Source organism: Drosophila bipectinata, chromosome 3L (genome assembly GCF_030179905.1).
Source record: "Drosophila bipectinata strain 14024-0381.07 chromosome 3L, DbipHiC1v2, whole genome shotgun sequence".
Lineage (NCBI taxonomy): Eukaryota > Metazoa > Arthropoda > Insecta > Diptera > Drosophilidae > Drosophila > Drosophila bipectinata.
Window position 1 is genome coordinate 19083956 of NC_091738.1, and position 26601 is coordinate 19110556.

A 26601-nucleotide genomic window follows, 5' to 3' on the forward strand; every position below is an offset into this window, starting at 1 on the left:
AGGGGACCGGCATCTCAGAGCCCCTCCGAGGAGATAAGCCCACTATGTAGTACTCGGATTAATAATATTTCTATAAAAGTGTACAAGTTTTGAGTTCTCCCAGAGAGCTTTTGTCTGGGCAGCGAGCTTGACGTTGTTTTATTGGCCAGGAAAACCCGAAAGTGTCAACGCATCGAACGAGTTCAAAACAGAGCTCCCAAGGTAAACTGTAAGCTAAGCCGGGCCTGAGCTTGGACTCCTCGATATAGGAGAACTATATAATTTTAAAGCAAAACTGACTCAGAAGCGGAAGCGGCACGCGATAAAAAATCGCACTATACTTTGCAAACTGGCCGCAGAATGAAGTGTTTTTGGGGAGCTCTCTTGCTGGTCTTGGGATTATATTTTCAAGAGGGATTTGGAAAAACCCTAACCAGCGATTATATAGGTAAGTTTCAAGTAAAAGAATTATTAAATAAAATAAATATTATATTTTGTTCTAAAGATCTTCTCGACTTGAGCGACAACGATGAGTTCCAATGGGGCGAATCGGAGAACTTGCATTATGGTCTAGATAATCACACTGAGGAAAATAATGTTGTGAGTTTCCTGTCCCGACATCGTCTCAATAAGCGACAGGCTCCCACCTCCCAGTTACTGGTGAATCATTAGAAATGTTTTATTTAATAACTACTGAGTAGAGTGAATGATCCTGCAGGAGAACAAGGACTATGGACCTTGCAGCACTCCCTTGGGGGAGTCAGGACGTTGTCGTCACATCATTTATTGCCGCATTCCGGAGTTGAAGAACGATGTCTGGCGGTTGGTGTCCCAACTGTGCATCATTGAGAAAAGGTTAAGTCTCAGAATACTAAAGTAAAGTCCCTAAATAACACTCCCTTCCCCGCTTCAGCTCCATCGGCATTTGTTGCACGGATCAAGCGACTAGTAACCGGTTCAGTCCCCAGATAGTGACTAATCCGGAGAAAGATGAGCCCAGAATTGTAAATAGGCCGGAACAACGTGGCTGTGGAATCACCACCAGGCAGTTCCCGCGGCTCACGGGAGGACGGCCAGCTGAGCCGGACGAGTGGCCATGGATGGCGGCCCTCCTTCGGGAGGGACTGTCCTTTGTTTGGTGCGGTGGGGTTCTGATCACCGATCGCCATGTCCTGACAGCAGCCCACTGCATACACGGCGTGAAGAAGGAGGAGGTTTTTGTGCGATTGGGGGAGTACAACACCCACCTGCTAAACGAGACGAGGGCCAGGGATTTCCGGCTTGCCAACATGGTCAGCCACGTCGACTTCAATCCCCAGAACTACGACAACGACATAGCCATTGTGCGGATCGACAGGCCCACCATATTCAACACCTACATTTGGCCGGTTTGCATGCCGCCAGTGAACGAGGATTGGTCCGGAAGAAATGCCATTGTTACGGGTTGGGGCACCCAAAAGTTTGGAGGACCGCATTCCAACATTCTTATGGAGGTGGGTTTCGGGAAATCAGTACATCCCTTAATCTAAATTATCTCCCGATCTCTTAAGGTCACCCTGCCGGTGTGGAAGCAGTCCGAGTGTCGAGCCACCCTGGTGGAGCACGTCCCGGACACAGCCATGTGTGCTGGTCTACCCGAAGGAGGCCTGGATTCCTGCCAGGGCGACAGCGGTGGTCCCTTGCTGGTCCAGCTGCCGAACCAGCGCTGGGTCACCATCGGCATCGTGTCCTGGGGCATCGGTTGCGGCGAGCGTGGTCGCCCGGGGATCTACACACGCGTCGATCGCTACCTGGACTGGATTCTGGCCAACGCGGATGCATAGGATTCAAACAGGACCCTTTTACACTTCGTCAGTACATTCAATTTACTTGGCATTAGCTTTAACAAATGCTATGGTCTAAGTATACTAATTAACCTGATAACGATCGATGTCAATAAAATCGATGAACAAACCCGAACCCCGGAACAGCCCCCCAGGCTGGCACTAAAGCTATAGCCGTGTCGCCGACTTGGCGGCGGCTGCACTGGAAACTTTCCGTAGCGGCTCCTGTTCCACTGCGTCCGTTTGTTTTGTGCTAGTTGCCTCGCTGGTGTCGGCAAAGGCTATCTTGTAGACATCATCGTAGGTGGCGGCGAAGTGCACTTCCAGACCCTCTGTTATGTAAGGGGGCAGCTCTTCGAAGTCTTTTTTGTTATCCACGGGCAGGATAAGGCAATTGACTCCACTGCGACGAGCCTGAAAGGATGCGATGGATCTTTTGATAAGAAATTCAAATAGGATTGGTTTCCGATCTGTGACTTACTGCTATAGTCTTCTCCTTAATACCGCCAACGGTTAGAACTTTTCCCTTGAGGGACACCTCCCCTGTCATGGCCACGTCCTGTCGTACAGGCTTGCCCGTCGCCAAGGAAACCAGCGCTGTTATGATAGTAATGCCTGCACTGGGACCATCCTTGGGTGTGGCTCCTTCAGGTACATGCAGATGGATGTGTCTTTGGGGGAATGAAATTCAATAAAATTCCCTGCATAAACTGGATCTCAGTACTTACTCTTGCTCTAGGAACTGATTCTTAGGATCATGCGAGTGCAAAAAGTTTCGTGCCACCGTCATAGCTATTTGTGCCGACTCCTTCATCACATCCCCCAGATTTCCGGTAATATGAAGAGTTCCACCGGCAGCGGGAGCGTCTGGCTTATCCAAGTGACGGATGTGGCGTCTTGAGGTCTCGATGTACAGCGACGAGCCGCCCATGGCCGTCCAGGCCAGTCCCATGACTACGCCAACCGGGGTGGTGTCATACATACGATCGGAGCTAAAGATCTGTTTGCCTAGGAATGTGGTGAGATTGTCAGAGTTCACCGGGAAGTGCTCGCCCTCCTTCTTAACCAAGCGGAAGGCCACCTTGCGAATGACCTTCTCGATTTGCTTTTGCAGATTCCGGACGCCGGATTCCCGGCAATAGCTGCGGATCAGCATGTTAAGGGCATCTTCGGTGATTTTGATTTGCTCGTCCGTCAGTCCGCAGTCGTTCATGGCTAGCGGTATCAAATACTGTCGGGCAATGGCGATCTTCTCCTCGGCCACATACCCAGACATTTCGATCAGCTCCATACGATCCCTAAGGGGCTCGGGAATTGTGTCGATCACGTTGGCTGTGCAGATGAAGAGCACTCGCGACAGGTCTACTGGGACGTCCAGATAGTGATCCAAGAAGTTGGAATTCTGCTCCGGATCGAGCAGTTCCAACAGGGCAGAGCTAGGGTCTCCTTGATAGCCCCTAAAATAATAATTTGTATTAAGATAAGATATTAACAAGATTCTATGGTCCACTTACTTTCCAATTTTGTCTACCTCGTCGATCAACACCAGCGGATTTTCGATCTTCGTCTTTTTCAGGCACTGAATTAGCTTGCCTGGCATAGCACCCACATAGGTGCGACGGTGTCCTTTGATCTCCGCCACGTCCGTCATTCCGCCCACACTGAAGCGGAAGTATTCACGATTCAAAGCTCTTGCGATGGACTTGGCTATGCTCGTTTTGCCCACGCCAGGGGGCCCGTGGAAACACAGAATTTTTCCCTGCGTAGAACCTCTGAGAGAGCTGACAGCTATGAACTCCAAGATGCGCTTCTTGATGTCCTCCATGCCATAATGATCGTGATTTAGGATCTCGGTGGCTTTCTCTAGGCACAAGTTCTCTGTGCTGAGGACGCCCCATGGAAGCGAGGTAAGCCAGTCCAGGTAGTTTCGGGTTACACTAAAATGGAATTATTTGATTAGCAGAAGCTTTTAAAGAGGCTCTCAAAAGTATCCATACTTAAATTCTGAACTATGACTTTCAAGGAAGCTTAGCTTATTCAGCTCTTCATCTATGACCGTCATTATGCTTTCGGGAACAGTTTTGTCTTTAAGTTTTTCGCGATATTTCTCGCCAATTGCGTCTTTGTCCTCCTTTTCGATGCCCAGTTCTTTTTTGATAACCTTCAGCTGTTCCTGAAGTATGTATTTACGATGCTGTTGTTTGACCTTCTCCTCCACTTCGCGTCCGATTTTCTGCTGTAATCTCGAAAGTTCAAGTTCCTTTTTAAGCAAGGTCAGGGATAGCTGAAGACGTTCTGGGATCTGAAATCACAAGACTTTAGTAAAACCCTCTTATTAGTGATAAGTAACCCTCTTCCTTACATCCGTCTCCTCTAAAATCCTTTGCAGTTCCGCCGGCTCACCAGCAGACAATGAAGCTCCCAAGTCGCACAAGTAAATGGGATTGTCGACAACCCTTTGGTTCTGGTGTAGCATCTGCTGGAGACTCTCTCTGGAAGATCATGGCATTTAATAAATTATCAATAATTATGTTTTTTTGAAGGCTTACCTGTACAAGGGATTCATGGTGATGATGTCTCGAAGAGTTTTGATGATTTCCTGCGTCAAGGCCTTGACCTCTTCAGTTTGCTTGTACACTGGCAGCTTGACATTCTCCACTTCAACAACGAGAACAGGTTGCGGAGCAGGCGCTGCTGATTCATCTGCTCCAGCTCCCGCCTCAGCGGTAGCTTCTTGCTTTTTAGCCTGGCTGGGAGGTTGGGGCGCAGAGGTTGGAACAATTCTACCAGATTTCAATGGCGGTTCCAGTGTCAGCTTCTGGGCTAGTTTCTCCATGGCCTCCAGATCCTGTGGCTTTGGCGGTTGTCGCCGCGGAGCTCGAGTTCGAGGCTTTCTCCCAGTATCGGGCCTTGTTCTTGCCTGTGTACGCTCCTGTTCCGCGGTTTGATCTTCAGCTGGGATGTGTAATTTTAAATTAAATAGTGGATAATGCAAAGTTGTCATTTTCACTAAGAGCAAGAATATATGTCACAACATTTGGGCACTTAGTGTGGGTTCTGTGGATAGCTTACCCGGCTTGGGAGGGGTCACATCCTCGACCACCTGGCCGGTGATACGAATGCGCCGGTGGGCCACAAGCACCATGCGCAGCTTGTCGCCAAGATCCTGAAGCTCTTGAATTTGGGCAAAGGTGCCAAAGTGGTAGACATCATCCAGATTGTGGACAAGCTCCTCCTCGCCATCCGACTTTTTGAGAAACACGCCCACGTAAGGTTGATTTAGCTTGACTTTGCGACGCAACAGATCCATGAGGATGGGATTGGACACCTCAATAATCTTCATGAAACGCGGAAAGAGCGGATTCTTGCGCATGGCCAGCAGAGGAACATGCGGCCAGACATCCGGCACAGCCACTGTAGCCGGCAGATGAGAATCTCGCTCCATGATTACTTCGGGACCGTTCTCAGGCGCTGGGTTCGCGTCAGGATCGTCGCTCTTGCGACTGTAAAAGCGCTGCACCATCATACTAGCCCCATGAAACTGGTGAAGGCGTGTGGCACGATCCCGGTAGAAGTGCATCATAGAACTCTGGACTGGACGATTGCGGGCCCAAACAGCCGTCGACGCAATGCCCCGAATAACGGGGCGCACTCGGATGGCGCGAGTCAACATGTTGAAGTAATTTCAACTCGCAATTTATTATAAATTATTTAGAAATGGTATAAAAAAAACAATTTACTCTCCAAATGTGTGTGAAGTGATTATGTGACAGTCGAAATCTGATGAAATGACAGCTGGTGGCAGTGTTAGAAAACGATACCCATAATACTATGGGCTCTATGTTTTTCAAAAATGTTTTTCAATAAAATCCATCTTAACAAAAAATAAAACTTGTTAAACTATTTAAAAAAAAAAGTAGGCTTTTAGGAGATATCTAAAAACATGAGCAACAAAAAAAAACCATTACAAATAACTACAAAATAGGGTGGTAATTATTTAACTGGTAATAATACTTTAAAGTTTTAACAAAATTTTAAAAGTGTTATTTCATTAAATAAAATATATATCAGTAATCAGTAACATCGTTAAAAATCATTACCAGCCGATTACAACGTTTTGCCACTGTGCTTTCAGTGTTGGTAAACAAAGAACAGAAGGAGGCTAGGAAATCGGAAGAAAAAAATTGTAATTTACTGGATTTAAACATGGTTTCGCGATTTGACCAACAGAAGACCAAGCACCAGCTCTTCCACGTGTCCCTCAGCCTGGCCACAATCCTGCTATGCATGGCATATATGCAGTATCGCCGGAACTGGGCGCATCTTGGGAGCTTCTGGGATTCGCTGGTGGTTCCCATTGTTTTTATCGGGGAGCTGCTTAAAGTGGTCTTGGCCCGTTTCTACGGACGGGTGGAGGATGGAGTTCTCTCAGCGAAACAGCGCCAGAAAAAGTCGACCTACTTTACACCAAAAGAGATACTCGGAGGAATCACGCTGCAGTTCCTGTGCACGCTGCTGTATGCATTCATTTGCATCATCCTGGGAGCCCCAGTGCTGGGCAACTACGAGCAGACCTTCGTTCTGGCGCTGCTGATGACTCTGCTGACGGTGTCGCCGACGGTTTTCCTGCTGGGAGGAGGCGGAGCCCTTCAGGTGTGCTTCTGCGAGAAGCCCGACTTTGTGACCAAGTGCGAGGACACGGCGCTGAACCTGTTCAAGTACAACGCCCTGGGAGGAATATTGGGTGCCTGGGCAGGCAGTGTGGTGGCGCCCTTGGACTGGGGACGCGACTGGCAGGCCTATCCAATTCCGAACGTGATCGGTGCGCTCCTGGGCAGTGCCCTGGGAAATATTTACGCTTGCACGCATGTACTATACGCCACTGCCAAAGTTTATATGACCAAGAAGCGGTCCTAAGCCCCTGAAAATAAACGCTATTAGCCCTGCCACCAAGATTATTACCTTTCGCTGCCACTGTTATCCACAAATATGTACACTCCAGTCCCATGAGCCACGTCATCATCTCGTCTAGTCAGCAGCTTAGGAACTACCAAAAAGCAATTAACATACTTTAATGTTACAACTTTAAGCATTTTATTAGAAGTAATATTAACAAATTCTTTTTAAATCAATATTCTAATAAACTAACAAATTACCAAATTTAAGTAAAGACTAGTATTATTACTTTAATTTAGAACCAATTCCAGACAAAAGACAAAAGAACTTAACCCCAAAATTTGTTTAAAAATGTATTCTTTTAATAAACCCATTATATTCACAAATTATCAGTTTTGGAAATTCAAAACCCATTCTTGAAACATCACATGACCGATTTACAGACACAATTATTGTTAGATTTAAGCTTTAACAGCCAGCACAAAGCTCTCGTCCTCGAGAAGACAGCGTTGACCTACAAAGTGCTCGTTGGGCTCCCAGTAGTCCTCTTCCTGGTCGTCGACCACCAGTTCGCAGGCTTCCTCATTGTTGAGGGAGCCCTCTGGAAGTGGGAACTCTCGAAGGTTCTCTAATGGCTCGTCGGAAGATTGTCTTCTTCGCAGTAAGGACTCTGCAGGCGAGGCCGGGCAATGCCCAGTTTCGTAGAGTTTATAGAGCTTTATGAAGTGCAGTCCACTTGTCAAGCGTTGACCCTCTTCTCTGACCACCAAAGCACTCCAGCTCAAAGCAAGAGTGGCATGGGGCACGTAGCGGGCGATGCTAGCATTGAACTCCTCCGTGGAAATGTTGGTATTGAAGAAAACCGTCTCCTCGTTGGTGAGAAAACTATGCGGATCGTGGATCGCGGGCAAGTGCTGCTCCACTTGCTGAAGATTCTGGACTGGCATAAGCTTCCGGTGTGATAGTCGAGATTGCAACAAGGTCTTGATCGTTGGAATGTCTTGGAACTGTTCCTTAGTGTCCCTCTCCTGCAGGCGACACTGGAAATTGCAGGATATGGAAGATTTGAGGCACAGGTCTCCTGCTTGTCCGGCTCTCACTCCTTCGCCGTTCATGACTGCAGAACATAGAAATTATTTATGCATCCTACACATCAATTTGAGTTACTTACAGAATAGAATATCTGGATTTAAGTTAAAGTCCTTTGAGTAGAGGGAAAGGGAGTTCATGTACACTTCCGTTCCCTCCGCTGCGTGCTGGTTTCTCACGTTGACATCCACGCCCAGCTCATTCGTAACTGCATTGCTAACCACGCATGTGGAATCGGCCAGAATGCAACTCTCCACCTGCAGCTCCCAAATGTGGCGAACTAGGCGATACTTAATGGGTGAGTTTGCCGTCGCTGGCAAGGAGTAGTAGAACAACAAGCGGAGGGTAAAGGCACCGGCCTCGTGTGGCGCCTGTATCCACATGGTAATGGTTTGACCCTGTTGGGCATCGAGTGCTGCCTGGCCGGAACGTTGCAGCAGGCGGAAAACACGCTGTCCACGGATTTCTTTGTCCTTCACCAGTTTGTCATTCGATAAGTTACGAAGAGCTAAATGAAAGTAACATGTTTCTTAAGTCCGGAGAGATTATAGAAAAGAAAGCACTTACAGCTCATCATAGCCAATGGCATTTGGTTGTGCTGGTCCAGAAGCGTCAGGCATCGAGGATTATCGCAGCCCAGATAGATCTCTTCGATCGGAGCGATTCCCAGATTCCGGAGCGTAACGTAAACAGGAACTATCTCACCAGCCAACAGCTTGCTGGGCACAGGACTGAAGCTGACACTCATAGCGGGTAGGGTGGGCACCAATTTAATGCTCAATCGGTTGTCTAGTAGGGACTGTGAGGAATGCTTGGCGTTGTTCGACCTGATCCTTTGTGTCTCGAACTGCAAGGAGCCCAAGAGACTGGCTGCCGGATCGGCAGTAGCTGCCACTCGGCAGACGACTCCCAAGATATTCAGACGCCCGGTTAGTTTGGAAATTAGTTTGAAGTGCAGGGTTTGCTCCGCTTGCTCGGCCAGCTCTATAGATCCCACACAAGTTGTCTTAATAGCTGCTCTTACGGCAATTTTGCTGGCGCTATCGGATGATTCCTCATAAACACAAGCATTGGAGAGGACTTCATCGTTGTCCAGGGTGAGTTTCCAAAGCAAGTCGATCTCTGTGAGAGCAATGCCACAGCGAACGCTGTTGGACAAGGTCACAGCAAGTTCGATGGGTTCTCCTTGCACGGCCACTGGGGTTTCCATGGCAGGCTGCTGCTTCGTATACAAGTATCGTGAGGGCTTGAACACAAACGGTTTGTTGTTAGCCGCCGTGATAACCAGCATCTCTTCGATCTTGTTCCAAACAGACTCGTCCGTAGTCAGATTAGAGTTTATGTCTATGTTGGTGGCGGGCACCAGAGGCGCCAGAGCTGAGGGCGATTGCACTAAGGTGAGGACACGCACAGAGGATTGCACCACCTGCGGTAAGGCGTGGGGAAGAAGTCCTAGCTCGGGACTGCGCTTGAGGAGTTCCTGGAGAACATATTCAAATATTATTTGTGTTCCATAATAGTGGTCCTGGAATACTTACATTCTGCGTTTGTATGTATTCCTTTAGGAAACTGCTTTGCTGTTGGGCACTTTGCAAGCTTCCAGGTCGCAATAAGTGAGCAAAGGACCTACTGGCCTCTTCAAGCTGCTTTAGCATATAGGCCTGTTTAGCCACCGTATACTGAATGTGATCCTCAGCCAAGCTCCACTCCCGCTTTTGGAAGACCTGATATGCCTGGCGATAGCAACGATAGGCGTGCTTTCTTTGGCCAGCTCGCGAGAACCGATTTCCAGCCAGAACTATGTGGAAGGCGTACTTCCGGTGCATTGGAGGCTGGGTGACAAGGAAACAATAGGCCGCCTGCTCAAGCAGTAAGGCAGAACGAAGATCTGACTCTTCGTTGGTCATGCGAATCAATTGCTTTGCCACATCGTTGTACAGACGCGCTGTTTTCAAGCATTCCATACTAAGAAGAGTAGCTCGAGTGGCAAATTGTTGCAATCTGAAAAGCACGATATCATAATTAGATTACATTTTTAAATAAATCATAAATAAACCTACTTGCACACCGTCAAGTAGCAGACGATGGCATCCTCCATGTAGTCGTAGGTCTTTCGGTGGGCGGTGCCCAGCATGAAGGCAGACAAGGCAGCCATTTCCAAAGCTCCTGCGTAGTATTGCCAGGCAGAGTCCGCATTGAAGTCGCGCTTGGCCTGATGGTAGGCTTGGAAAGCGAGGTTGTAGTGGCCAAACATGAAGTACAGATCGCCCAACTTCCGGGTTTGAAGTTCTGCCGACTCGTTGGTATAGCTAGAAAAAGAAATATAGATGTAGGTACATCTGCAAGGATATGAATGTATTTTCAAGTTCGTACATCACTGCATTCTGATTATTAGCTCCTGCACCTGGTTTGCTGGTGACGAACCATCTCTTGGTGGCACTGAGCAGGGACTTGCTTACGCCCTTCTTGTTGGTCACGCCCTCGGCGAGTGTGGCCACCAGATGCTCAATATACGGTATCAAGGCACGCACAGCATAGTCCTGCACAAAGTGACGCAGGTTGTCAATGTCCCGGGAGGTGAGGCATCCACCGTGTGGGGCATCCGCCTCTAGATCGTTGGCCCAAACATTGGGATTAATAGTCTGGGAAGCGATGCTTTCGCTACTGATGCTGAATTTAGAGTTAATGGCTTCCGTGGCACTTTCCTGCATTGGACTCAGCGGGTGCAGCATAGCCAAATCGGTGTCTTGGGGATTGGCACCCTCCAACAGCTGGGACATTTGCATTGCGGGCATGCTTATTACAGAAACCGCTTCTTGCGGGGATTTGGGGGCGCTGAGATCCGTTGAGGGTATAGTGGCATCGCTTTTGGGTTGCCTTTTGATGAAAGTGGTCCAGTGATCCGGTACTTCGGGTGCGCTGTGGCCGTCCAATGAATTCACAGATACCAAAAAGCATTTGCTATCTCCAAAGGTGGATTTCAAGAGCTCGAATCCCTGCTGGGCCTTCGAAAGATCCCCTTGGCTGGCTTCGTGCAGCACCACATAGCTGTTGAGTACCTCCGTGGGATGAAACCACTTTGGCAACTTCTGGGGTGTGATACTCTGCATCTGTTGCACTCTCTGGACCAACTTGTGCGCAGTTTCCACTATATTGGGATCAGCACTGGATAGCACCAGCAGGCAGCTCAGAAGATGTCGCGTGAACTCATGCTCGGCCGGGAATTGGACAGTCAGAAAGGTTTCACGCCATTGCTCGAACCACGGTTCCGATGTCGGCAACTCGAGATCGATGTCCGCTAAAATGGAGGCGTTATTGATAGATTTTTTGGAAAGGATGATTGTTTAACCTACCTATGGTAGTTATTCTGGTTTTGTCATTGTTGGCATTGGTCACCGACTCATTAAGCATCTTTCTGGCCAAAACTGTTTGCGGCGGCCTCCAGTCCACATCACAGAAATTGAGGCGTAGTCCTCGCACAGACACACTTGTGCCGGAAACATCACGAAAGTGGGCTGAAAAAAATTAAATAATATTATTTAATTCCACAGTTAAATCAACGACAAAGTACAAAAGCTTCGAAGTGGAAACATTAACTTGGATACCTTCTTTAAGGGTATAAAAATCAATTAGTCACATTATTTTGCATGTCAGACCCCAAGGTTCTTCGGAATAACCGCGACTAATTTATCAACATTCCTGCACTAGAATTTTGACCCGAATTGTACCGTGTTTACCTCACCGATTGCATTCTCTTACCATCGTTGGGCAACTTTGCGAAAGGCTGAAGGAGCTCCACGAAGGAAAGGTTGTTCCGGTGGCAGATCTCGTCCGCCTGGGGACTGCTCAGTACTCCGATTAGCGGCGAAAAGATGTTCCGGATTATGTCGCGGGCATTGTAGTTTTGGCCCGTCAGGTGCAGCATTACTTTGTTATTATTACTATTTACAACGAAAACCCAGAACCACGAATTGGGGGCGGAGTGTGACAGTGTGCGAAAATGATAAAAACTTTGTTTTTATGGGACACTTTTTCACTGCAGAAATTGTACCTAACTTTATTTTAATATTATATTTATTAAAAGTATAAAAACTGATTTTAATAAGCTTTCTGAATAAAAAATTGAAGAGTTTTAAATATGTTTCGCGTATTGTTAAAGATATGGTATATATTTGACTTAATAACCAATTTTGCATGGAATCTTATATATTAACCTAAATTTATTTTAAACTACGCTACTTTATAAAGGTATTTTTTATACGCATAAACCAGGAGAAATGTACATTTCTGTGGATAATTATAAAAGATATATACAAATTTGAAATATAAAAAACTATCGATAAGTAATTGTTGATTATCGGCTCGATTTTGACATTCCGCCACATCGCTTGCTCTAAATAAGGCCACACTGAAGCGCGGGAAAGCCGTCAGCTGTCATCACAAATTGCCTGAAAAAGCGAGAGAATCCCGGTAAAATTATATACAAATCGCAATTTACTACCTGAAGCAGTCAAATATTTTGTGCAAACTAAAACCAACGCATCTATCAAGGTCAAACCATAAAAAGAAAGTACGTTTATCACTTTTTTGTGGCAATTTTACAATCTGGCGAAATCCCAACAGGGGACAAAAGAAAAACTTGCAAAAAAGCGCGTCGTCGACGGCGTCTGGAGTACTACTTGCTGTAGTTTGTCGGTCGCAGATCTATTCCGAGAAGTACAGTCATGGCTAAGGTGCACATCACAAACGTCGTGGTACTGGACAACCCGAGCAGCTTCCACAATCCCTTTCAGTTCGAGCTAACCTTTGAGTGCATCGAGGAACTGAAGGAGGACCTCGAGTGGAAGATGATCTACGTGGGCTCAGCCGAGTCTGAGGAGCACGACCAGGTGTTGGACACCATCTATGTGGGCCCAGTGCCTGAGGGGCGGCACATATTCGTCTTCCAGGCAGACCCTCCAGATGTAAGCAAGATTCCGGAGGCAGATGCTGTGGGCGTCACTATTGTGCTCTTAACCTGCTCATACCGCGGTCAGGAGTTTGTTCGTGTTGGGTACTACGTAAACAACGACTATGCGGATCCGGAGATGCGTGAGAATCCGCCGCCAAAACCCATCTTCGACAAGCTGACCCGCAACATTTTGGCCAGTAAGCCGCGAGTTACACGCTTCAAGATCAACTGGGACTTTGGACACACCAACGGTAATAGCAACGGCTTGGAAAATGGTCATCACGACGAAATGATGGTGGAAGACGGTCCCTCAACTTCGGAAGCGGCGGCTGCTGCAGTTACCCATCAGGACGACGACAACAGCCTAGCAATGCCAGTGGAGAATGGAATCAAGGCGTTGAACGAGAACTCCAACTCCTTGGCCATGGAATGTTAAGAGCTGCCGGCAGTCAAACTGTTTTCCTTGTCCAAACACACACATACATGAACAGAAACACAGACACTAAAACTCATTGGGCGCTGACTTGAGGGAATCCCCCGCCTGAAAAACACACATAGTCCTCCTCGCTCCCCTAATTAAGTAATTATAATTTAAAGAAGTTAAATATAAACGTATATATAAATTAATTGCTATTGTATGTTTTATTCAAATAGGATAAATACTATGAAATTAATAGATAGTTTAGATAGAGATATATTTTGTTGGGTAAAGGGTAAATATTTTAGATATTTCAAACATCTAGGAAAATTCAAGTATCCATATTTTTGTGAGTCAACTTTACAATCGGAAGTTTTAAAAAATTCAACGAAACCTTGTGCTGGGCTTATATTGTAAGTAGAATTGAAATAATAATCGCATTCCCAGCCTATAAATTAAAAGCAAGTCCTAAATTACCCAAAAAAATAAAAATTAATAGGAAATTTCTGTTGACACCTATGTAAATTGCCGGGCCCGTGAGCCGAAGCCATTGAAGGAAGCCCAGAGGATGCCCATCAGCCAATCAGACCTGTGCCGCCTGGCCAGCGCAACCAGCTGCCGCCAGCTGCACCCCAAAAGCCTGTCAAGCAATACGTGAGGATTATGGGACTATTCCATGGCCTCAATTTTCAATAAAATTTCCTTGTTAATTCTTTAGGTATTGCAGCTTGCCTGGTCAGGATTTGTGCGACAAATTCTTTAGACGAGACCCCATGACAGAGCCCAGCTGCGATCATTGGCAGTTCTGCGAAAAGGTTCCCAATCGCTCCGATGTTGAAGCCGACTCTCTGGGTGATCCCGTTGGACTTGTCTGCTCCACCAGTGTCCTGGATAATCCATGCGGCGCACTCCCCCTGCAGGAGGAGGCGAATTCCCGGAACTTTGCCACGTATCTGAAGGCCTTCGCCCTGGTGTATATTTTGCCGGAGGTGGACTGGACGGCCGAAAAGATCGACATGCTGCTGCAGGAGGGCACGGATCTGTTCGAGGGCAGCTCCGAGATGGATGCGGAGGAGCAGAGGGGGGATCCAAAGCTTTTGCAGCCGGAAATATATACTGAGGAGGAGAAGCGCATCAACAGGGTGTTCAATCTGGAGGGGCACACGTTCACCTTGGCGCTGGAGCCTCGTTATATGGGAGACATATCCAAACCACTTGAGAAGCAACCGCCACACATTCTTGAGAACCTTCGTCCCGTGCTCCGGAGTTTCTTCAAAGCCGGTCGCTACTGCTTGCTGCTAACTCGAGTTGGACACCTGCTGATATGGCGACGCAGGAAATCTTTCTTCGTCCTGGACGTCAAGGGAAGGAGGAGGGATAATCTTGAGACGGTTGAGAAAAATGGAGTGGCCATGCTGGTATGTCTGAAATCCATTGATAATGTGGTCCATCTTGCGGCCAATTTGAGTGGCATCACGCCCAAGGATAGTTTCACCATCCGGGAACTGGTAGTGGTGCGTTTGGAGACGCCCGATGGACGAATTTATATGAGAGACACCAGCCACCGGTCCATCGAATTCAAGGTGGTTAACAAGAACTACGCGTATCTGAAGGGATCCTTGCATCTCTCTTTGAACAAAGAGGCGTTAGCTCGAAACCGCAGCAGCCTTATGGTGGCTGTCGCCGCAATCCTCGCCAGCAAAATCGATCATCCGGCTAACTGGAACACCAACATGTTGGACCGACTGATCTGCTATGGCGTGCAGCTGTGCCGGAGCTGCTGGTCGGATTGTTTGAGAGATCGAAGACCCATTGACCTGGACACCTTTCCAACCCAGCTGCGGATGGGCCAGTTTGTGTTGGAGCTCAAGCTCATACCGAATGTAAGAACTGGCCACTGGAAATGTGGCGTACGGATCGTCAGTACGGACTTCGAGGCCCATGTGAAGCAGGCGCTTAAGGAGTACGGCAACGTGGTGTTCCAAATGAACGACCAGATGTACTCCATGTGGGCCAAGGATGAGTTCTTCTACCTAATGGATCCCTATCGCCACACCATTGTGGGTACTCATATTGCCGAGGACAAGGTGGAGGGCGCCAAGTGGGCCACGGTGCGCATGTTCCGCGATCAGCTGACCATGCTCAGCGTGTTCCACCAGATGCTGAAGGAATCGAACCGCCAGTCGGCCTACTACTTGCATGTGGTGCGTATTCGCAATCTGGCCGAGTGCCCCAAGGGATTTGCCCTCGCCCCCTTGCCCGACGATGTGGACGCCATGGACGTCGAGTCCCTGAACGAAACTATACTTTTCAATGAACAGAAAGCCGTCAGGGTCGGCGACAAATGCCTGGGGGAAATCAGCGACTTTGAGGAGGACTTGATCAGTCTGACGGAGGACAATTTCGATGTAGAAAATTTCAAATTACTGACCGATCGTCAGATAGCAGGAGCCGAGGGTGAACTGGAGGAAAACATGGAGGAGCAGCGAAGGTCTCGGGCCAAGAGCCGTACTCGCAGTGCAGTGAGGAAGCAAGGAGTCGGCAACAGAATATCCGCCAGAGTGATTGCCGCAAAGGCAGCGAAGGCCTCCAAAGCTAATATTCTTCGCCAGCATCCGAATGCCTTTGTCCAGGGAGTCAGACAAAAGGATACGCCTAAAAAGGAAGTCCCTAAAAAGGAAACCAATAAAAGAGAAGCTCCCAAAAAAGTTGTAGCCTTTGGAGGCACTGCACTAGCCAAACAGAACCCACCGAAACCATCAAGGGAAGCAGGAGGACGTGTCTTTAATCTACTGCCCGTGAAGTCTTCGTTGCGGTCCTGCTCCAGGGAAACTCCGGGCAGAGTAACCTTCAAGAATATGCACAAAGAATCTCACCAAAAGGTCCCTAAAACAAGCCCAGTCCAAATGGCAAACAAACGCTCCAGCCTAAGCCAAGTGCAGAAGAAATGTTCCAACGTGAAAATAACTACCAACAAAGGTACCAAACCCCAAGAGGTCTCCAACAAGGCTCCCAGACCAGTAGAGGCAGCCCAAAAGAGTGCCAGGCCAGTGGAGGGACCCCAGAAGGGTTCCAACCAAAAGCCCACTAAAACGATTAAATTGGTTACTCCCAAAGATACTCCCACTAAAGGCTCCAATCCAAAGATCTCCCCCACCAGATCGGCTTCTCCCAAGAATTTTATTTTACGGGAAGGTCTGTCCCGTGAACCTTTTACGATGCAAAAAGAAGAAAACCAAAAAATATTGACTCCAAACCAGGAACATCTCAAGCCGACGACATCCAGGTCTTTCAAGGAAATGCTTCTGAAGACAATGTCCAAGGTGAATAAGCTAGGTGCGACCACAAGTGCTTCCCCCCACAAGTCGTTTGAGAGAGAGGAGAACCCACATTTCTTCATACCAGAATCCAATAGCAATGAAATGGCTGGAGGTAAGGCGGCGGAGCTGGAGGATAACAGAGGCAGCGTTGTGCCATCTCGTTTCCCTGGCTTCAGTCCGGTGCCTCAGGCCCTGGCAGTGGGTGGATCCGATAGCGGAACCGTGGAGAGCATAGACCGTCTCTTGAGCTCATCCTTCAAGGTGGCCAACCGGGTGCTTGCGATGACGCCGTGGGGTAACTACGTGGTCTTCCGGCATCGTCCCAATGCTCAATCGAGATCCGCGGCCACGTGGTTTTACGTTTTCGACGGCTGCACCTGCGACATTGATCGCTTCCGGCATCTGGATCTTACCCAGGGCACGGACGGGCTGCTGGCATTCCGGAAGCAGGCGGAGGTGGTGTGCCACATTATCGACTCGCGGGAAAAGAAGACGTTGGAAATGCTGGACTCTCTGGACTATAATCCGCCGCACGAGAGACTAAAAAAGCATATGGCACGTTGACCATGGAAACAAGTAGATTTTTGGAATCAAACTTTAGACGAATAAAATTTTAAGTAAAACTCATTGACTTTATTATGTGGAACGTTTTTTTGTCCTATTCGTCTCGGGATTTTGATGCAGAATGGTGGGGAATCTATCCAGAAATCGTTTAAGGTACTCCGCTTAAGAATCGGATTAGGATTGGGAAAGATATAGCCATCACTGTGGACCCTATAGGGGAGAACACCATTTTTAAGTGGATCCCATAACGAAAACCATTTTTCGTTCATACAAAATTTAAAAAATATCTTTATCTCAGGATTTTTATGCAGAATGATAGTAAATCGATCAAAATCTAGAAACAAATATATTTTTTTCCAAATTTTCTGAGAATGGAAGCCTCACCCCCAGGGCCGTAGCTAGAGCCTCGGGGGCCCTGGGGCAACAAGTAAATTTGGGGCCCCTATACGAAAGTCTTTTGCCCCGCGGGGCCCCTTCCCTTCGGGGGCCCTGGGGCACCGCCCCACCTGCCCCATGCCAGCTACGGCCTGCTCACCCCCCATCAATAGATGCCCCAGCCATGACCATATCGACGCATTTCCGCAAAAGTATCGTAAGTCGCCTTTTTTCGAAATTGAGATTTGAATGAAAAATTGTTAGGCACCTAATGTCTTACTACCCTGTGAAATATTATAACTGAAAACCCTATAGTTGCGATAAAAATTAAGTTTCAATTTTATCGTATGTTACAGTGTTTTTCAATCTGCGCGCGAAATTATCGTACAAATTTTTTGCATGGAAATACTTCAAATGCACAAAAATAAAGAAATACAATAACAAATGTTTCTTATCGCTTAAACATCTTATGATTTTGCTTATTGTTTGTAAGAGATGAAATAAAAAAAAAGCTTCTCCTGTAAAATTGGATTTTTCAACATACGATACTTTTACGGAAATCTGTCGATATCTTTGCTAATAATCATCCGACCCAAAAAAGGAAATTTATAGGTTAATTCTCAACCTGCAAAAAAATTAAAACAAAATTTTTTCAGTTTTTTTGTAATATTTCTGGAGGGACCCATTGAAAAATCTTAAGGGTTTAAATTTTAAGCTTTGAAATCATGGCCATGGAGAGTAAATTATAAACTTCAAATTCCAAACTAATATTATTGAAAAACAAGATTTTAGCGTCTTAATTGTTGGTTTTTATTATTATTGCTAATTCGTATGAGTCGTTAAACTTAAACTTAATATGGAGTACATTTAAATAATGTAGAGAAAAGTCGCGGCTGCCGTCGCGACGCGTCTTACGAAGCTAAACATCCAACTAGTGTGTAAATATATCGAATATATATATCATAATATATATTGAGTGTATATAGATGTATATTAAATTTGTAATTCGTTTTGCAGAAGGGCGAAACACTGTTGACTAAATATTTAGTCATAGCCGCGGTCAGATCTACCAGATTATACTTTATTTTACTCAAATTTCCTTTTTTTTATTTTGTTTTTATTTATTTTTTGCATTAAGGCACTGAAGCTTTGAATTTTGTGCATTTCGAAAGTAAGATTTTTCGGTAAATCGAAGGGCCAGACTCCCAAAATAATTGGGAGACCGGCCATCGAATGCGACTAAAAAATTATACATACAATGCGCTTCTTAAAAAACATCTGACGTCTTCGAGGTCTTCGCAAATTTAGTTTTTATAAAAAATATCCCTGACTATTTCTCTATTCTTTCCTATATAATGCCTGAGGCCGATTCTATTAATTTGTTTGTTTGTAGTTCGATTTTTGTGGGAACGATCCATGGTTACCTTGGTTTGTGTTGTGGGTCAAGCTCTTAAGGTCGAAAAAAAAACTCTATGCCTAATGACTTACAAAAACATTTACAATTAGGGCGTTTTCTTTAAATATATTACAAAGGCAGCTCTCTATAAACAATAATAATAATAATAGTAATAGTAATTATAATAATAACTAAGACTAATGCAAAATTATATTCAGCAAAGTAGGAAATGCATGTCATACAAGTACAATACAAATTAGAATTGCCCCAACCCGAAAGGATTCATTTCCTTCCATTCTGTGTACCGCAGAACGATCCTTCTTCCGAGACGATCAACGCCTGGAGGAGATCCAACGCTTACAATTGTACATATAAATTAGAGAAAGATAGAGATTTGGACACGAACATAGATAATACCGTACAATTGGGGGCGATTTCTCGTTGAGTATATATAGAGATAGTGGTTTCAGCATTAAGTAGACAACTCTAGTGTAGGGTTAAGGTTAGGAGTACTAGGTTAGACCATGTTGACGGCGCCGTCAGCCTCGAAGGTAGGTATGGATATAATATCGCTGCTGCGCACCGCGCCCATGGGCAAAGCAGGGCCCTTGGCTTTGGAATTGGAATTGACCTTTGCTGGATGAACCACTTCTTCTTCGTCGCTAGAATCACTCGAGTTGTCATCAGGTTCGCTGCAGCTGTGCGTGGAGGTGGATGTGGACGTGGTGTGGGTTTGCTTCATTGCCGAGGCAATGTCGGTGTTGCTCTCCAACGTCGAGTGGTGGCTGGAAGGCGAATGGCTGTACTCGGAGGTGTTCTCCTCCTCGTCAGAAACGATCACCACGTTGCGCTTGTGGATGGCAACCTTCTGGGAGAGCGGGGCTTTGTAAATCCGACGTAGTCTCATTCCGCGTCCAATGGGCTGCCGGCCGATACTACAAAGAATCAGGTATTTGTATTATTCATGTTGCTGGTAGGAGGATGCTACTCACCTTCGTCGCCTCAGCGCGTGCTTGTAGTCTGTGGTCTCTCCCTCCTCGTCCGACCAGCTATCCTGTTCATGGGACTCGCCATTCGCGTTGTTGGCGGAACCTCCACTCGGGCTATCGCCTAGCGGGTGTTTCCGTCGCTTGCTTTGCGTGCTGCTACACCGACTGAGGCACGGGCTGTTGCCCTCCACGGGTGAGGCTCCCCCGTTCCCATTCTCCGTATTGCAGTTGGAGTTCGTGTTGGACTGGATGGACAGGCGATTTTCGTTGATGAATTCGATGACCTTGCGACCGAGGCGTTCCAGGTTTTCGTTGTCGCTGCAGCATTCGGTGATGTCCAGCCGCTCGTTGCTGTTCATCACATCATCGATGAGCTGATCCGGGCTGGAGCACGCATCCTGGTAGGTCAGTTCGCTGGTGCTCAGCGAGTTTCCATTCGACGGACTAGCGGGATTCGTGGCATCAGCAGCTGACGAGAAACTTCCGTTTCTGGCCCTCGCCTGAGCCTCGGCCATCTTCTGCACCCTCTGGAGCTGCAGCGGCAGCTGGCGGTGATTTGGAACCAATGGCACATCCATGGGCTTCGATCTCGGCACTTCCGCGCTGGGACTAATATCCGTCTCGCTGACATCCATAGCATCCGTCTGGGTCTGCCTCTCCACCAGCTGAACCTTTCTGTTTTCCGGCTCGCTCTGATACCGACGGTCTCGCGTCGGGCTGTACTTGGGAGGGGCACCAAAGGAACCGGAACCGTTGCGGCGATGTCGCAGTATTTTTTTATTTTTGCATGGCATAGTGCCACCGATGCCGCTTCCCGGAATTATGTTGCCGAGATAAGATTTCGGTTGGCAATTGCTGTCCAGCTGGGCATAAAGAACGCACTTGACAGGCGACTGGAAAGAAATTAATGGATTTGTTATAAAGGCACGTGGTGGGTGAAGACGATTGGAAATACCTCTGGCGTGGTTTCGGGATCTGGGGTGGTGGACTGCTGTTGGATGGCCGCCGGTGGGCCATTAAGCCTCCTCCGATAGTGTTGCATTTTCCTGAGAGTGTTGCCCAACCGGCGCGAGGGTTTGTAGCCACTTCCGGGCAGTTTGCGTTCCCGTCTAGGAAAATATAGAAAATTTTAACATCAGGGATTGTAATCTTCTCTCCTCACTTACTCTGCAATCTCCTTCTCCTTCTCCTGGAGCTGGGTCATGCATTCGCTAAGCTCCAAGAACAGTTCGTTGGTTATTTGTAGCTTCTTCTCGTAAACCATCCTAATGTCCTGGGCATGCTGCCACTCGGCGGTGCGCCGCTTGATCAGATCCTGCTCGTACTTGTGGATGCTGGTGCCGTTCTGGGTGATCTCCTTCAGATGCGATCGCACCTCCTCCTTCCACGACTTTTGTGTCTCGAAATATTGCTTTTCAGTTTTCCGCAACAGCTCGGGACCAGCAATGTCCAGGTGGGAGAGTATCTGCCGGAAGGAGGGACGGTTTCGCGGCTTGCTCTTCCAGCAGAGCTTGACGAGCAGCTTGAATCCCTCGGGACAAGTGCTGGGCACCAGCAGTTTGAGCGAATTGTTGCCCACGCCCCAGATGATGGCCGAGGAGTCGACATCTTTGTAGGGTATTTCACAGGTGAGCATCTCCCATAGAACCACTCCGTACGACCAGATATCGACCTTTTCGGAGCAGGGCTCGTTCCGGATCACCTCCGGCGCCATCCAGGCCACAGTGCCGGCGAAGCTCATCTTGGTGCTGATCTCGTTCCACTCTCGACTCGTTCCGAAGTCGCTGATCTTCACCACCTCGTTTGTACTAATCAGTATACTGAAAAGGGATTTTTTGTTAGATTGGGTTTCTAGTTATCGGTTTCGGGTTGCAATCTTACTTTGGGCTCTTCAGATCCCTGTGTATGATTTTGTGGGAGTGCAGGTACTGCATGCCCATTGCTATTTGCTTGGACCAGGAGACCAGGCGGGACGGTAACATGACTTGCTCCTCCTTGAGTATGTTCTGCAGGGGGCCGTAGGGACAGAACTCCATGATGATGCAGAACACCGGGGACTGCGTGCAAACTCCTCTGCAATAAAATAATATTATAGTACTGGACAACTTGTATATCATTCCGAGACTCACTTGAATTTGATGATGTTCTCGTGATCTAGTTTCCTGAGATGCTTGATGTCCGTCTCCTTCAGTTCTTTGACCTTCTTCACGGCCACTATCTCGCTCTTGAGCTTCCCGCTGAAGACGGCTCCCTGGGCCCCACTGCCCAGCCACTCCAGATCCGACACGGACTCGAACGGGATCTCCCAGTCTTCGCTGCGCTGGCTCTTCACCTCAATGACCCCCGTTTTCCCGATAAACGAGAGCACCGGCTTCATGCAGCCGAGCAGTCCGTACATCCAGCCAATCGGCTTATCCGGATGCCCGAAGACCCCGGCTGCCGCTCCGCCGCTGTGGGGTGGCCATCGCTGTTGGCACGTGTTCTCGGCGCTGCTGTCCGTGATCTCGGCATAGTTGTTGTGATGCTGCAGCCGGGGCGGAGAGTCCAGATCGGGCGACTTGAAGGGCAGGTCGGTGGCAGTTAGGCCCAGATGATTGAAGTCATCCTGCAGGCATGCCATGCTATAAATTATTGAAATGGATGTTATTTTCTTGAAAACACTCCTTATTATGAAAATATATTCCAAAAAATTCCCCCCTTAATGAGGCTTATCGGTTCTGTCATTAGGGAATGGCTCTCCTATCACTAATTACCTGGGAAAAGTTCTATATCTGATTTTGATTCCAAGAACTCTAGCTCCACCTGACTCGCTTAGCCTCTAAATAGCTCCACCATATGCCTATATTCCTATCCCTCCCAAGCCCAGCATCAATGGAGATCGTTAGAGGATGTGAAGAAAGCCCAACTTTATTGACCATAAATCTAATGCATGATAATGAAATGTATATCTGCCTTTCCGATGTTTACACACGCCATAATAATCACTTTTCGAGCTGACACAGTGAACGGGCACAAAAAACGGCGAGAACTTTGATAAAAAAAATAAAAAACAAGGCAGTGCAAATAAATATTAGAGGCAGCGATCTGGATCGGTTTCAGTTCTTGCAACCCATACCCTCGCAGAAAGCCTTCCTGTTGGAATTCGTGTTTGCTTTCTGTCCGATAAGATAAACAAGCCTAGGGGATAGGGACCCTGGGTGGGGAATGGAGGGTGGGGTGGAGCTAGAAGCAGGTGAAAAAACAGTTACCGCCTGTCAGAACGCTGATAACAACAACAACATTGACGTAGAAAGTCTGATGGCCGAAATCACCTGTTGTATGGGTATACCTTTGTATGCAGATGTTCGCACAGATACTCCTACATATGTGGTCCTCAGATTTAAGATATTTAAGAGGGCGGTTTCAGAAGTTTGAAGACACGTCATGATGTCTGCTGATTTGTTAATATAAGTCTAGTAATATTCCCTCTGATTCCATCAAACTTCACCTGTACCCATGCTAACACTCTTCAATTAAGGGGGGACATCTATTTAAAATTTGGATAATTTAAAAAAAATTGTTTTTGCTTAAACGATGCTACAGGGTTCTAAAAATGATATAAAAAGAGATAGAATCCGATAAAATGTCGAAAATTAAACTTGCAGTACTTAAAACTCGAAGTTTTAAAAACTCAGTTTAAAATATAACTCGAGCAAATCTTGACCGATCGATCTGAAATTTTCACAGGATGTTCCAAATACCTTTGTCTACCGAAGTGAGTGATATTCTTTTTTTTTCTAATGGTAACTTTTTTAATATCAACAATTTTGTGGTGTTTTTTTTTCAGCAAAAAAAGTTCAAGTTTGGCTCGATCACAAGCCAACATTCATTTTATTTTTTCTAGAATATAGATACAAATTTATGGATGCTAGGTGTCCGGCCATGGAACCTTCCAAAAAAAAAAAGGCACTTTGCGACATGTATTGTGCAGCCCCCATTTTTTAGTCAATGTTCATGTAAAAAATTATATTTTTGACTTCATGCATGCTATTATCAAAGCTTCTTTACACATTTTCTATTGGCTCTTTCATTTAGATAAAGTACCAAAAATACGTTTTTTGTTCACCAGTTACATAGATGCTCCCCCTTAACACCACATCCGAGCCGCTTCTACGGTTCTTTGCAGATTTCAGTGACCAGTCACTGGACTGGGGAGCCACCTATATCGCCATCCCGCTCTCGCTTGGCATCCGCCGTGCAAGTGTCAAAAACCTTTCGTTTATTTATGAATTTGTGTGAATATCATAAAAATTCTCTCGCATATATTAAACGTTTTTTTTTAAGCTGGCCGGCAGCACGTTTTGACCTTTTGGGGCTGTTCGGTGTGTAGTTCACATAGAACGCGGAAATTTGAGGTTTTTTTTGTTGCACTTGCACTTATTTTCGTCTACGTCAGCTGTGAGGGGAACGCATAACGGTGCATCTCGCCAGCTGTGACTCAGTGGGTGAGTTGTATCTGGCAGATACTTTACCTCTTCTCGTTGGTGATGATCTTGTCCGGTGGGTCATTGTGACCGAAGAAAGATATGTAATAGACCATGGTTTTTGTTTCTTTCTTTCAGTTCTTGTCTTTTATTTGTTTTTGTAATTAGCTGTTGGGGCGTACTGAGAATTTCATTCATTCATGCACTCGAATAATGCAAATTTCCACGCTCGCTTTTCACCGACAAACCGACAGGTTTTTGTTTTTGTTTACGCACGACGGTCGTCGGCTGAAGTTTTGATTAAAAGCGTTCGTGCCAAGCACCAGCAGCCACCGACACCAGCACCAGCTCCGACACCGACACAACATTGGCCAAAACCAAATACAACAATTATAACTTCGTATGTCGCGCTATACGATGTATAATAATAAAAAAATGACGTCAAGGTAAGTTGGTAAGGTTTTGCTGCCTTCTTCTTGTTGTTTTTGTATTTTTTGCGTTAATTACAAGAAGCTGAGACGAGGCGCGTAACACTTTCGTTGGCCATTTTCCAAGTGTTGGCCAGTGTTGGTGTGGGAAATGTAATAATTTCACGTATTTTGCTAAAAACTGCGTCGTCACACCAGAGACCAAAACTGATTTGGCGATAAGCGCAGTGGCTTGTGGGTTGTTGTTGTTGTTTTCGGCACACACACACACACACATACGCATACACTGGCAGGCTCGCGAATTTGTGGAGCAGCGGAGAGAACAGCTCGTACGACCGTCGAAAACGATTGATTTTCGCCAACTAAATGGCGAGCGGGAGCATAACGCTGCAAAGCTCCCCATTATCAGCACAGCTTTCGGATCTCCGGCTCTCTCTCTCTCTCTTTCTGTCCACTGATTACTCCCCCTCTCCCCCCGCGCCAAATCACCCATCAGGCCTGTTATCACGGGCCATTGTTGTTGTCAGAGTGACCGAATTGGCCATTACCTGCAGCAATGGGCGCCCTAAGCCCGGCTTCCGTCTGGCCACACTCGAAACTAGTTTGGAGCCACATGATCTCTCACAGACAGGTGGGCTGTGTAGACTTTGTTAGTGTGAGTGCGCGACAAGGAAGTTGCTGTGAGGCCACCCCCCCACAACTGGAGTGGGGACAGTGGAGATTCGTATTATCATACCATTAATAGATTAATTTCAAAAGGAAAATAATTATGATAAGTATTATCTTTGATTCTTGTATTTTTAAGATCTATTAAGTATCTTTAAGATACTATAATACCTATAACATTTTCTTTAAAGCCGGTATCTACTGTGATTACCTTTTATCATTTCACCACAACTTTTTTTTTTATTTGCACGTGTTCGGAGTTGTTTTTATTGCTTTTAGGGGGGAATTTTCGCTCCGATTTCTATTTACTAATGGGAATTGAATGTGTAGATCTGTATCTGTATCAAATAGATTTCGGCTTTTAATGGCAGGTGATTGATGTACTGGTTTTCCTGATTACTCCCAAAAAGAAGAAGAAAAAACACCTGAAGCAGCTTACAGCTACAGCGCGTTGTGAAGGTCAATTACCCCACTTAATAAGGCACGATCTGGCGAAATAAAGTCCGAATTAAAAATGTAGTCGATCTCCATCAGTAGCATTGAGATTAAAAGCCAGTTAAGCATGTGCCGGATGTTTTGTTTATGTTTTCCACCATTACCAGTACCCCCTTTCTTACCTTCTTCGCAGATTATCCGTCTGGTCCAGTGAGAGATTGGGACTGCTGCCGTGGTGTCGCCTCCGACCGTAGAGGGGCTGCTGCTGCTGGCGGGAGGCGGTGGCCACATGGACCAGATCATCTCGACTCTTGCTTAGACTGTCGCTGAATGGTTGCATTGTCCAGGATTCGGGAGTGGGAAGTGTGCGGATGGCCTGTTCAGCTCCTTACGACATGCTGGTAACGGGGGTGCTGTATATCGTATACGGTATAGCGTGAAATAAATCAATTGAGATGACAAGGGCTTGACCCTCTCACTCGCACACCACTCCCGTTGTAATCTTTTATCAATGAAATGGCGAAAATCAATAAGGAGCAACGACGTCAAACGGTAAAGGGCTCAGGATGTGCGAGGGAGATGGCCAAAAGCAGCACCCACACACACACACTTGTACTCAAAAGTCAAATAGCAGTAGATAAAGAAGAAGAAGCAGTAGCTTTAAAAAGAAGCTCCGATAATTGCACTTGTCAATTATTCATTTTGCATTCCATTTACATGTTTTTCTTTCACTTTCAAACTGCAGGCGAGCTATTTTTATGATGCCTGTAAAAGGCAAATTGCAAATTGCACAAAAGAACAAGCACACA

At 46.7% G+C, this 26601-nt stretch overlaps 7 protein-coding genes across 10 annotated transcripts; 4 read left to right on the plus strand and 3 right to left on the minus strand.

The window, feature by feature from the left end:
* The first annotated feature begins 105 nt into the window (after positions 1 to 105).
* Positions 106 to 1938, plus strand: LOC108132646 (trypsin-1). The gene is made up of 5 exons (XM_017252126.3): positions 106 to 427; positions 485 to 639; positions 698 to 834; positions 893 to 1472; positions 1530 to 1938. Exons 1-5 carry the CDS (start codon positions 340 to 342, stop codon positions 1800 to 1802), a joined length of 1233 nt encoding a protein of 410 aa, XP_017107615.2. The 5' UTR covers positions 106 to 339; the 3' UTR covers positions 1803 to 1938.
* Lon (Lon protease) lies at positions 1827 to 5592 on the minus strand. 2 transcript variants are annotated; one of them, XM_017252123.3, is made up of 8 exons: positions 4875 to 5592; positions 4352 to 4811; positions 4165 to 4294; positions 3800 to 4104; positions 3317 to 3739; positions 2531 to 3259; positions 2284 to 2473; positions 1827 to 2216 (listed from the first exon to the last, which is right to left on the minus strand). In XM_017252123.3, the coding sequence occupies exons 1-8, from the start codon at positions 5473 to 5475 to the stop codon at positions 1971 to 1973; spliced, it is 3084 nt and encodes a 1027-aa protein (XP_017107612.2). In that variant the 5' UTR covers positions 5476 to 5592; the 3' UTR covers positions 1827 to 1970. The 2 variants fall into 2 exon arrangements, with proteins under 2 accessions (XP_017107612.2, XP_070136522.1); XM_070280421.1 differs by having other exon boundaries at positions 4352 to 4757; positions 4875 to 5591.
* Positions 5593 to 5751: 159 nt separating this feature from the next.
* On the plus strand, positions 5752 to 6921 carry PIG-F (phosphatidylinositol glycan anchor biosynthesis class F). Its single transcript, XM_043211928.2, has 2 exons — positions 5752 to 5806; positions 5938 to 6921. Exon 2 carries the CDS (start codon positions 6009 to 6011, stop codon positions 6717 to 6719), a length of 711 nt encoding a protein of 236 aa, XP_043067863.1. The 5' UTR covers positions 5752 to 5806; positions 5938 to 6008; the 3' UTR covers positions 6720 to 6921.
* Positions 6922 to 7084: 163 nt separating this feature from the next.
* Positions 7085 to 11866, minus strand: l(3)76BDm (trafficking protein particle complex subunit 8 homolog l(3)76BDm). Its single transcript, XM_017252232.3, has 8 exons — positions 11547 to 11866; positions 11141 to 11302; positions 10161 to 11085; positions 9848 to 10096; positions 9326 to 9788; positions 8355 to 9267; positions 7870 to 8295; positions 7085 to 7815 (listed from the first exon to the last, which is right to left on the minus strand). Exons 1-8 carry the CDS (start codon positions 11710 to 11712, stop codon positions 7160 to 7162), a joined length of 3960 nt encoding a protein of 1319 aa, XP_017107721.2. The 5' UTR covers positions 11713 to 11866; the 3' UTR covers positions 7085 to 7159.
* Positions 11867 to 12189: 323 nt separating this feature from the next.
* asf1 (histone chaperone asf1) lies at positions 12190 to 13365 on the plus strand. Its single transcript, XM_017252283.3, has 2 exons — positions 12190 to 12357; positions 12411 to 13365. Exon 2 carries the CDS (start codon positions 12512 to 12514, stop codon positions 13172 to 13174), a length of 663 nt encoding a protein of 220 aa, XP_017107772.2. The 5' UTR covers positions 12190 to 12357; positions 12411 to 12511; the 3' UTR covers positions 13175 to 13365.
* Positions 13366 to 13428: 63 nt separating this feature from the next.
* Positions 13429 to 17105, plus strand: ms(3)76Cc (male sterile (3) 76Cc). 2 transcript variants are annotated; one of them, XM_017252282.3, is made up of 3 exons: positions 13429 to 13569; positions 13656 to 13810; positions 13875 to 17105. In XM_017252282.3, exons 2-3 carry the CDS (start codon positions 13725 to 13727, stop codon positions 17038 to 17040), a joined length of 3252 nt encoding a protein of 1083 aa, XP_017107771.2. In that variant the 5' UTR covers positions 13429 to 13569; positions 13656 to 13724; the 3' UTR covers positions 17041 to 17105. The 2 variants fall into 2 exon arrangements, with proteins under 2 accessions (XP_017107771.2, XP_017107770.2); XM_017252281.3 differs by having other exon boundaries at positions 13435 to 13569; positions 13623 to 13810.
* Positions 17106 to 18201: 1096 nt separating this feature from the next.
* On the minus strand, positions 18202 to 26132 carry wnd (Mitogen-activated protein kinase kinase kinase 13 wallenda). 2 transcript variants are annotated; one of them, XM_017252235.3, is made up of 7 exons: positions 25975 to 26132; positions 21930 to 22421; positions 21682 to 21873; positions 20967 to 21620; positions 20756 to 20909; positions 19804 to 20693; positions 18202 to 19746 (listed from the first exon to the last, which is right to left on the minus strand). In XM_017252235.3, exons 1-7 carry the CDS (start codon positions 26130 to 26132, stop codon positions 19329 to 19331), a joined length of 2958 nt encoding a protein of 985 aa, XP_017107724.2. In that variant the 3' UTR covers positions 18202 to 19328. The 2 variants fall into 2 exon arrangements, with proteins under 2 accessions (XP_017107724.2, XP_017107725.2); XM_017252236.3 differs by lacking the exon at positions 25975 to 26132 and adding an exon at positions 24312 to 24578.
* Between the last annotated feature and the right edge of the window lie 469 nt (positions 26133 to 26601).

What these genes read in the sequence shown, in the direction of transcription:
- LOC108132646 (XM_017252126.3), top strand. Translation starts at nt 340, where the DNA reads ATGAAGTGTTTTTGGGGAGCTCTCTTGCTGGTCTTGGGATTATATTTT. An exon ending in CTCCCACCTCCCAGTTACTG is followed by an intron (nt 640 to 697) that starts GTGAATCATTAG and finishes ATGATCCTGCAG; the next exon opens with GAGAACAAGGACTATGGACC. An exon ending in CTGTGCATCATTGAGAAAAG is followed by an intron (nt 835 to 892) that starts GTTAAGTCTCAG and finishes TCCCCGCTTCAG; the next exon opens with CTCCATCGGCATTTGTTGCA.
- wnd (XM_017252235.3), bottom strand. Translation starts at nt 26,132, where the DNA reads ATGCAACCATTCAGCGACAGTCTAAGCAAGAGTCGAGATGATCTGGTC. An exon ending in AAGGAGAAGGAGATTGCAGA is followed by an intron (nt 20,910 to 20,966) that starts GTAAGTGAGGAG and finishes ATATTTTCCTAG; the next exon opens with ACGGGAACGCAAACTGCCCG. An exon ending in CACGCGCTGAGGCGACGAAG is followed by an intron (nt 19,747 to 19,803) that starts GTGAGTAGCATC and finishes GATTCTTTGTAG; the next exon opens with TATCGGCCGGCAGCCCATTG.
- Lon (XM_017252123.3), bottom strand. Translation starts at nt 5,475, where the DNA reads ATGTTGACTCGCGCCATCCGAGTGCGCCCCGTTATTCGGGGCATTGCG. An exon ending in GGATTTTAGAGGAGACGGAT is followed by an intron (nt 4,105 to 4,164) that starts GTAAGGAAGAGG and finishes TTGTGATTTCAG; the next exon opens with ATCCCAGAACGTCTTCAGCT. An exon ending in AATCAGTTCCTAGAGCAAGA is followed by an intron (nt 2,474 to 2,530) that starts GTAAGTACTGAG and finishes ATTCCCCCAAAG; the next exon opens with ACACATCCATCTGCATGTAC.
- PIG-F (XM_043211928.2), top strand. Translation starts at nt 6,009, where the DNA reads ATGGTTTCGCGATTTGACCAACAGAAGACCAAGCACCAGCTCTTCCAC.
- asf1 (XM_017252283.3), top strand. Translation starts at nt 12,512, where the DNA reads ATGGCTAAGGTGCACATCACAAACGTCGTGGTACTGGACAACCCGAGC.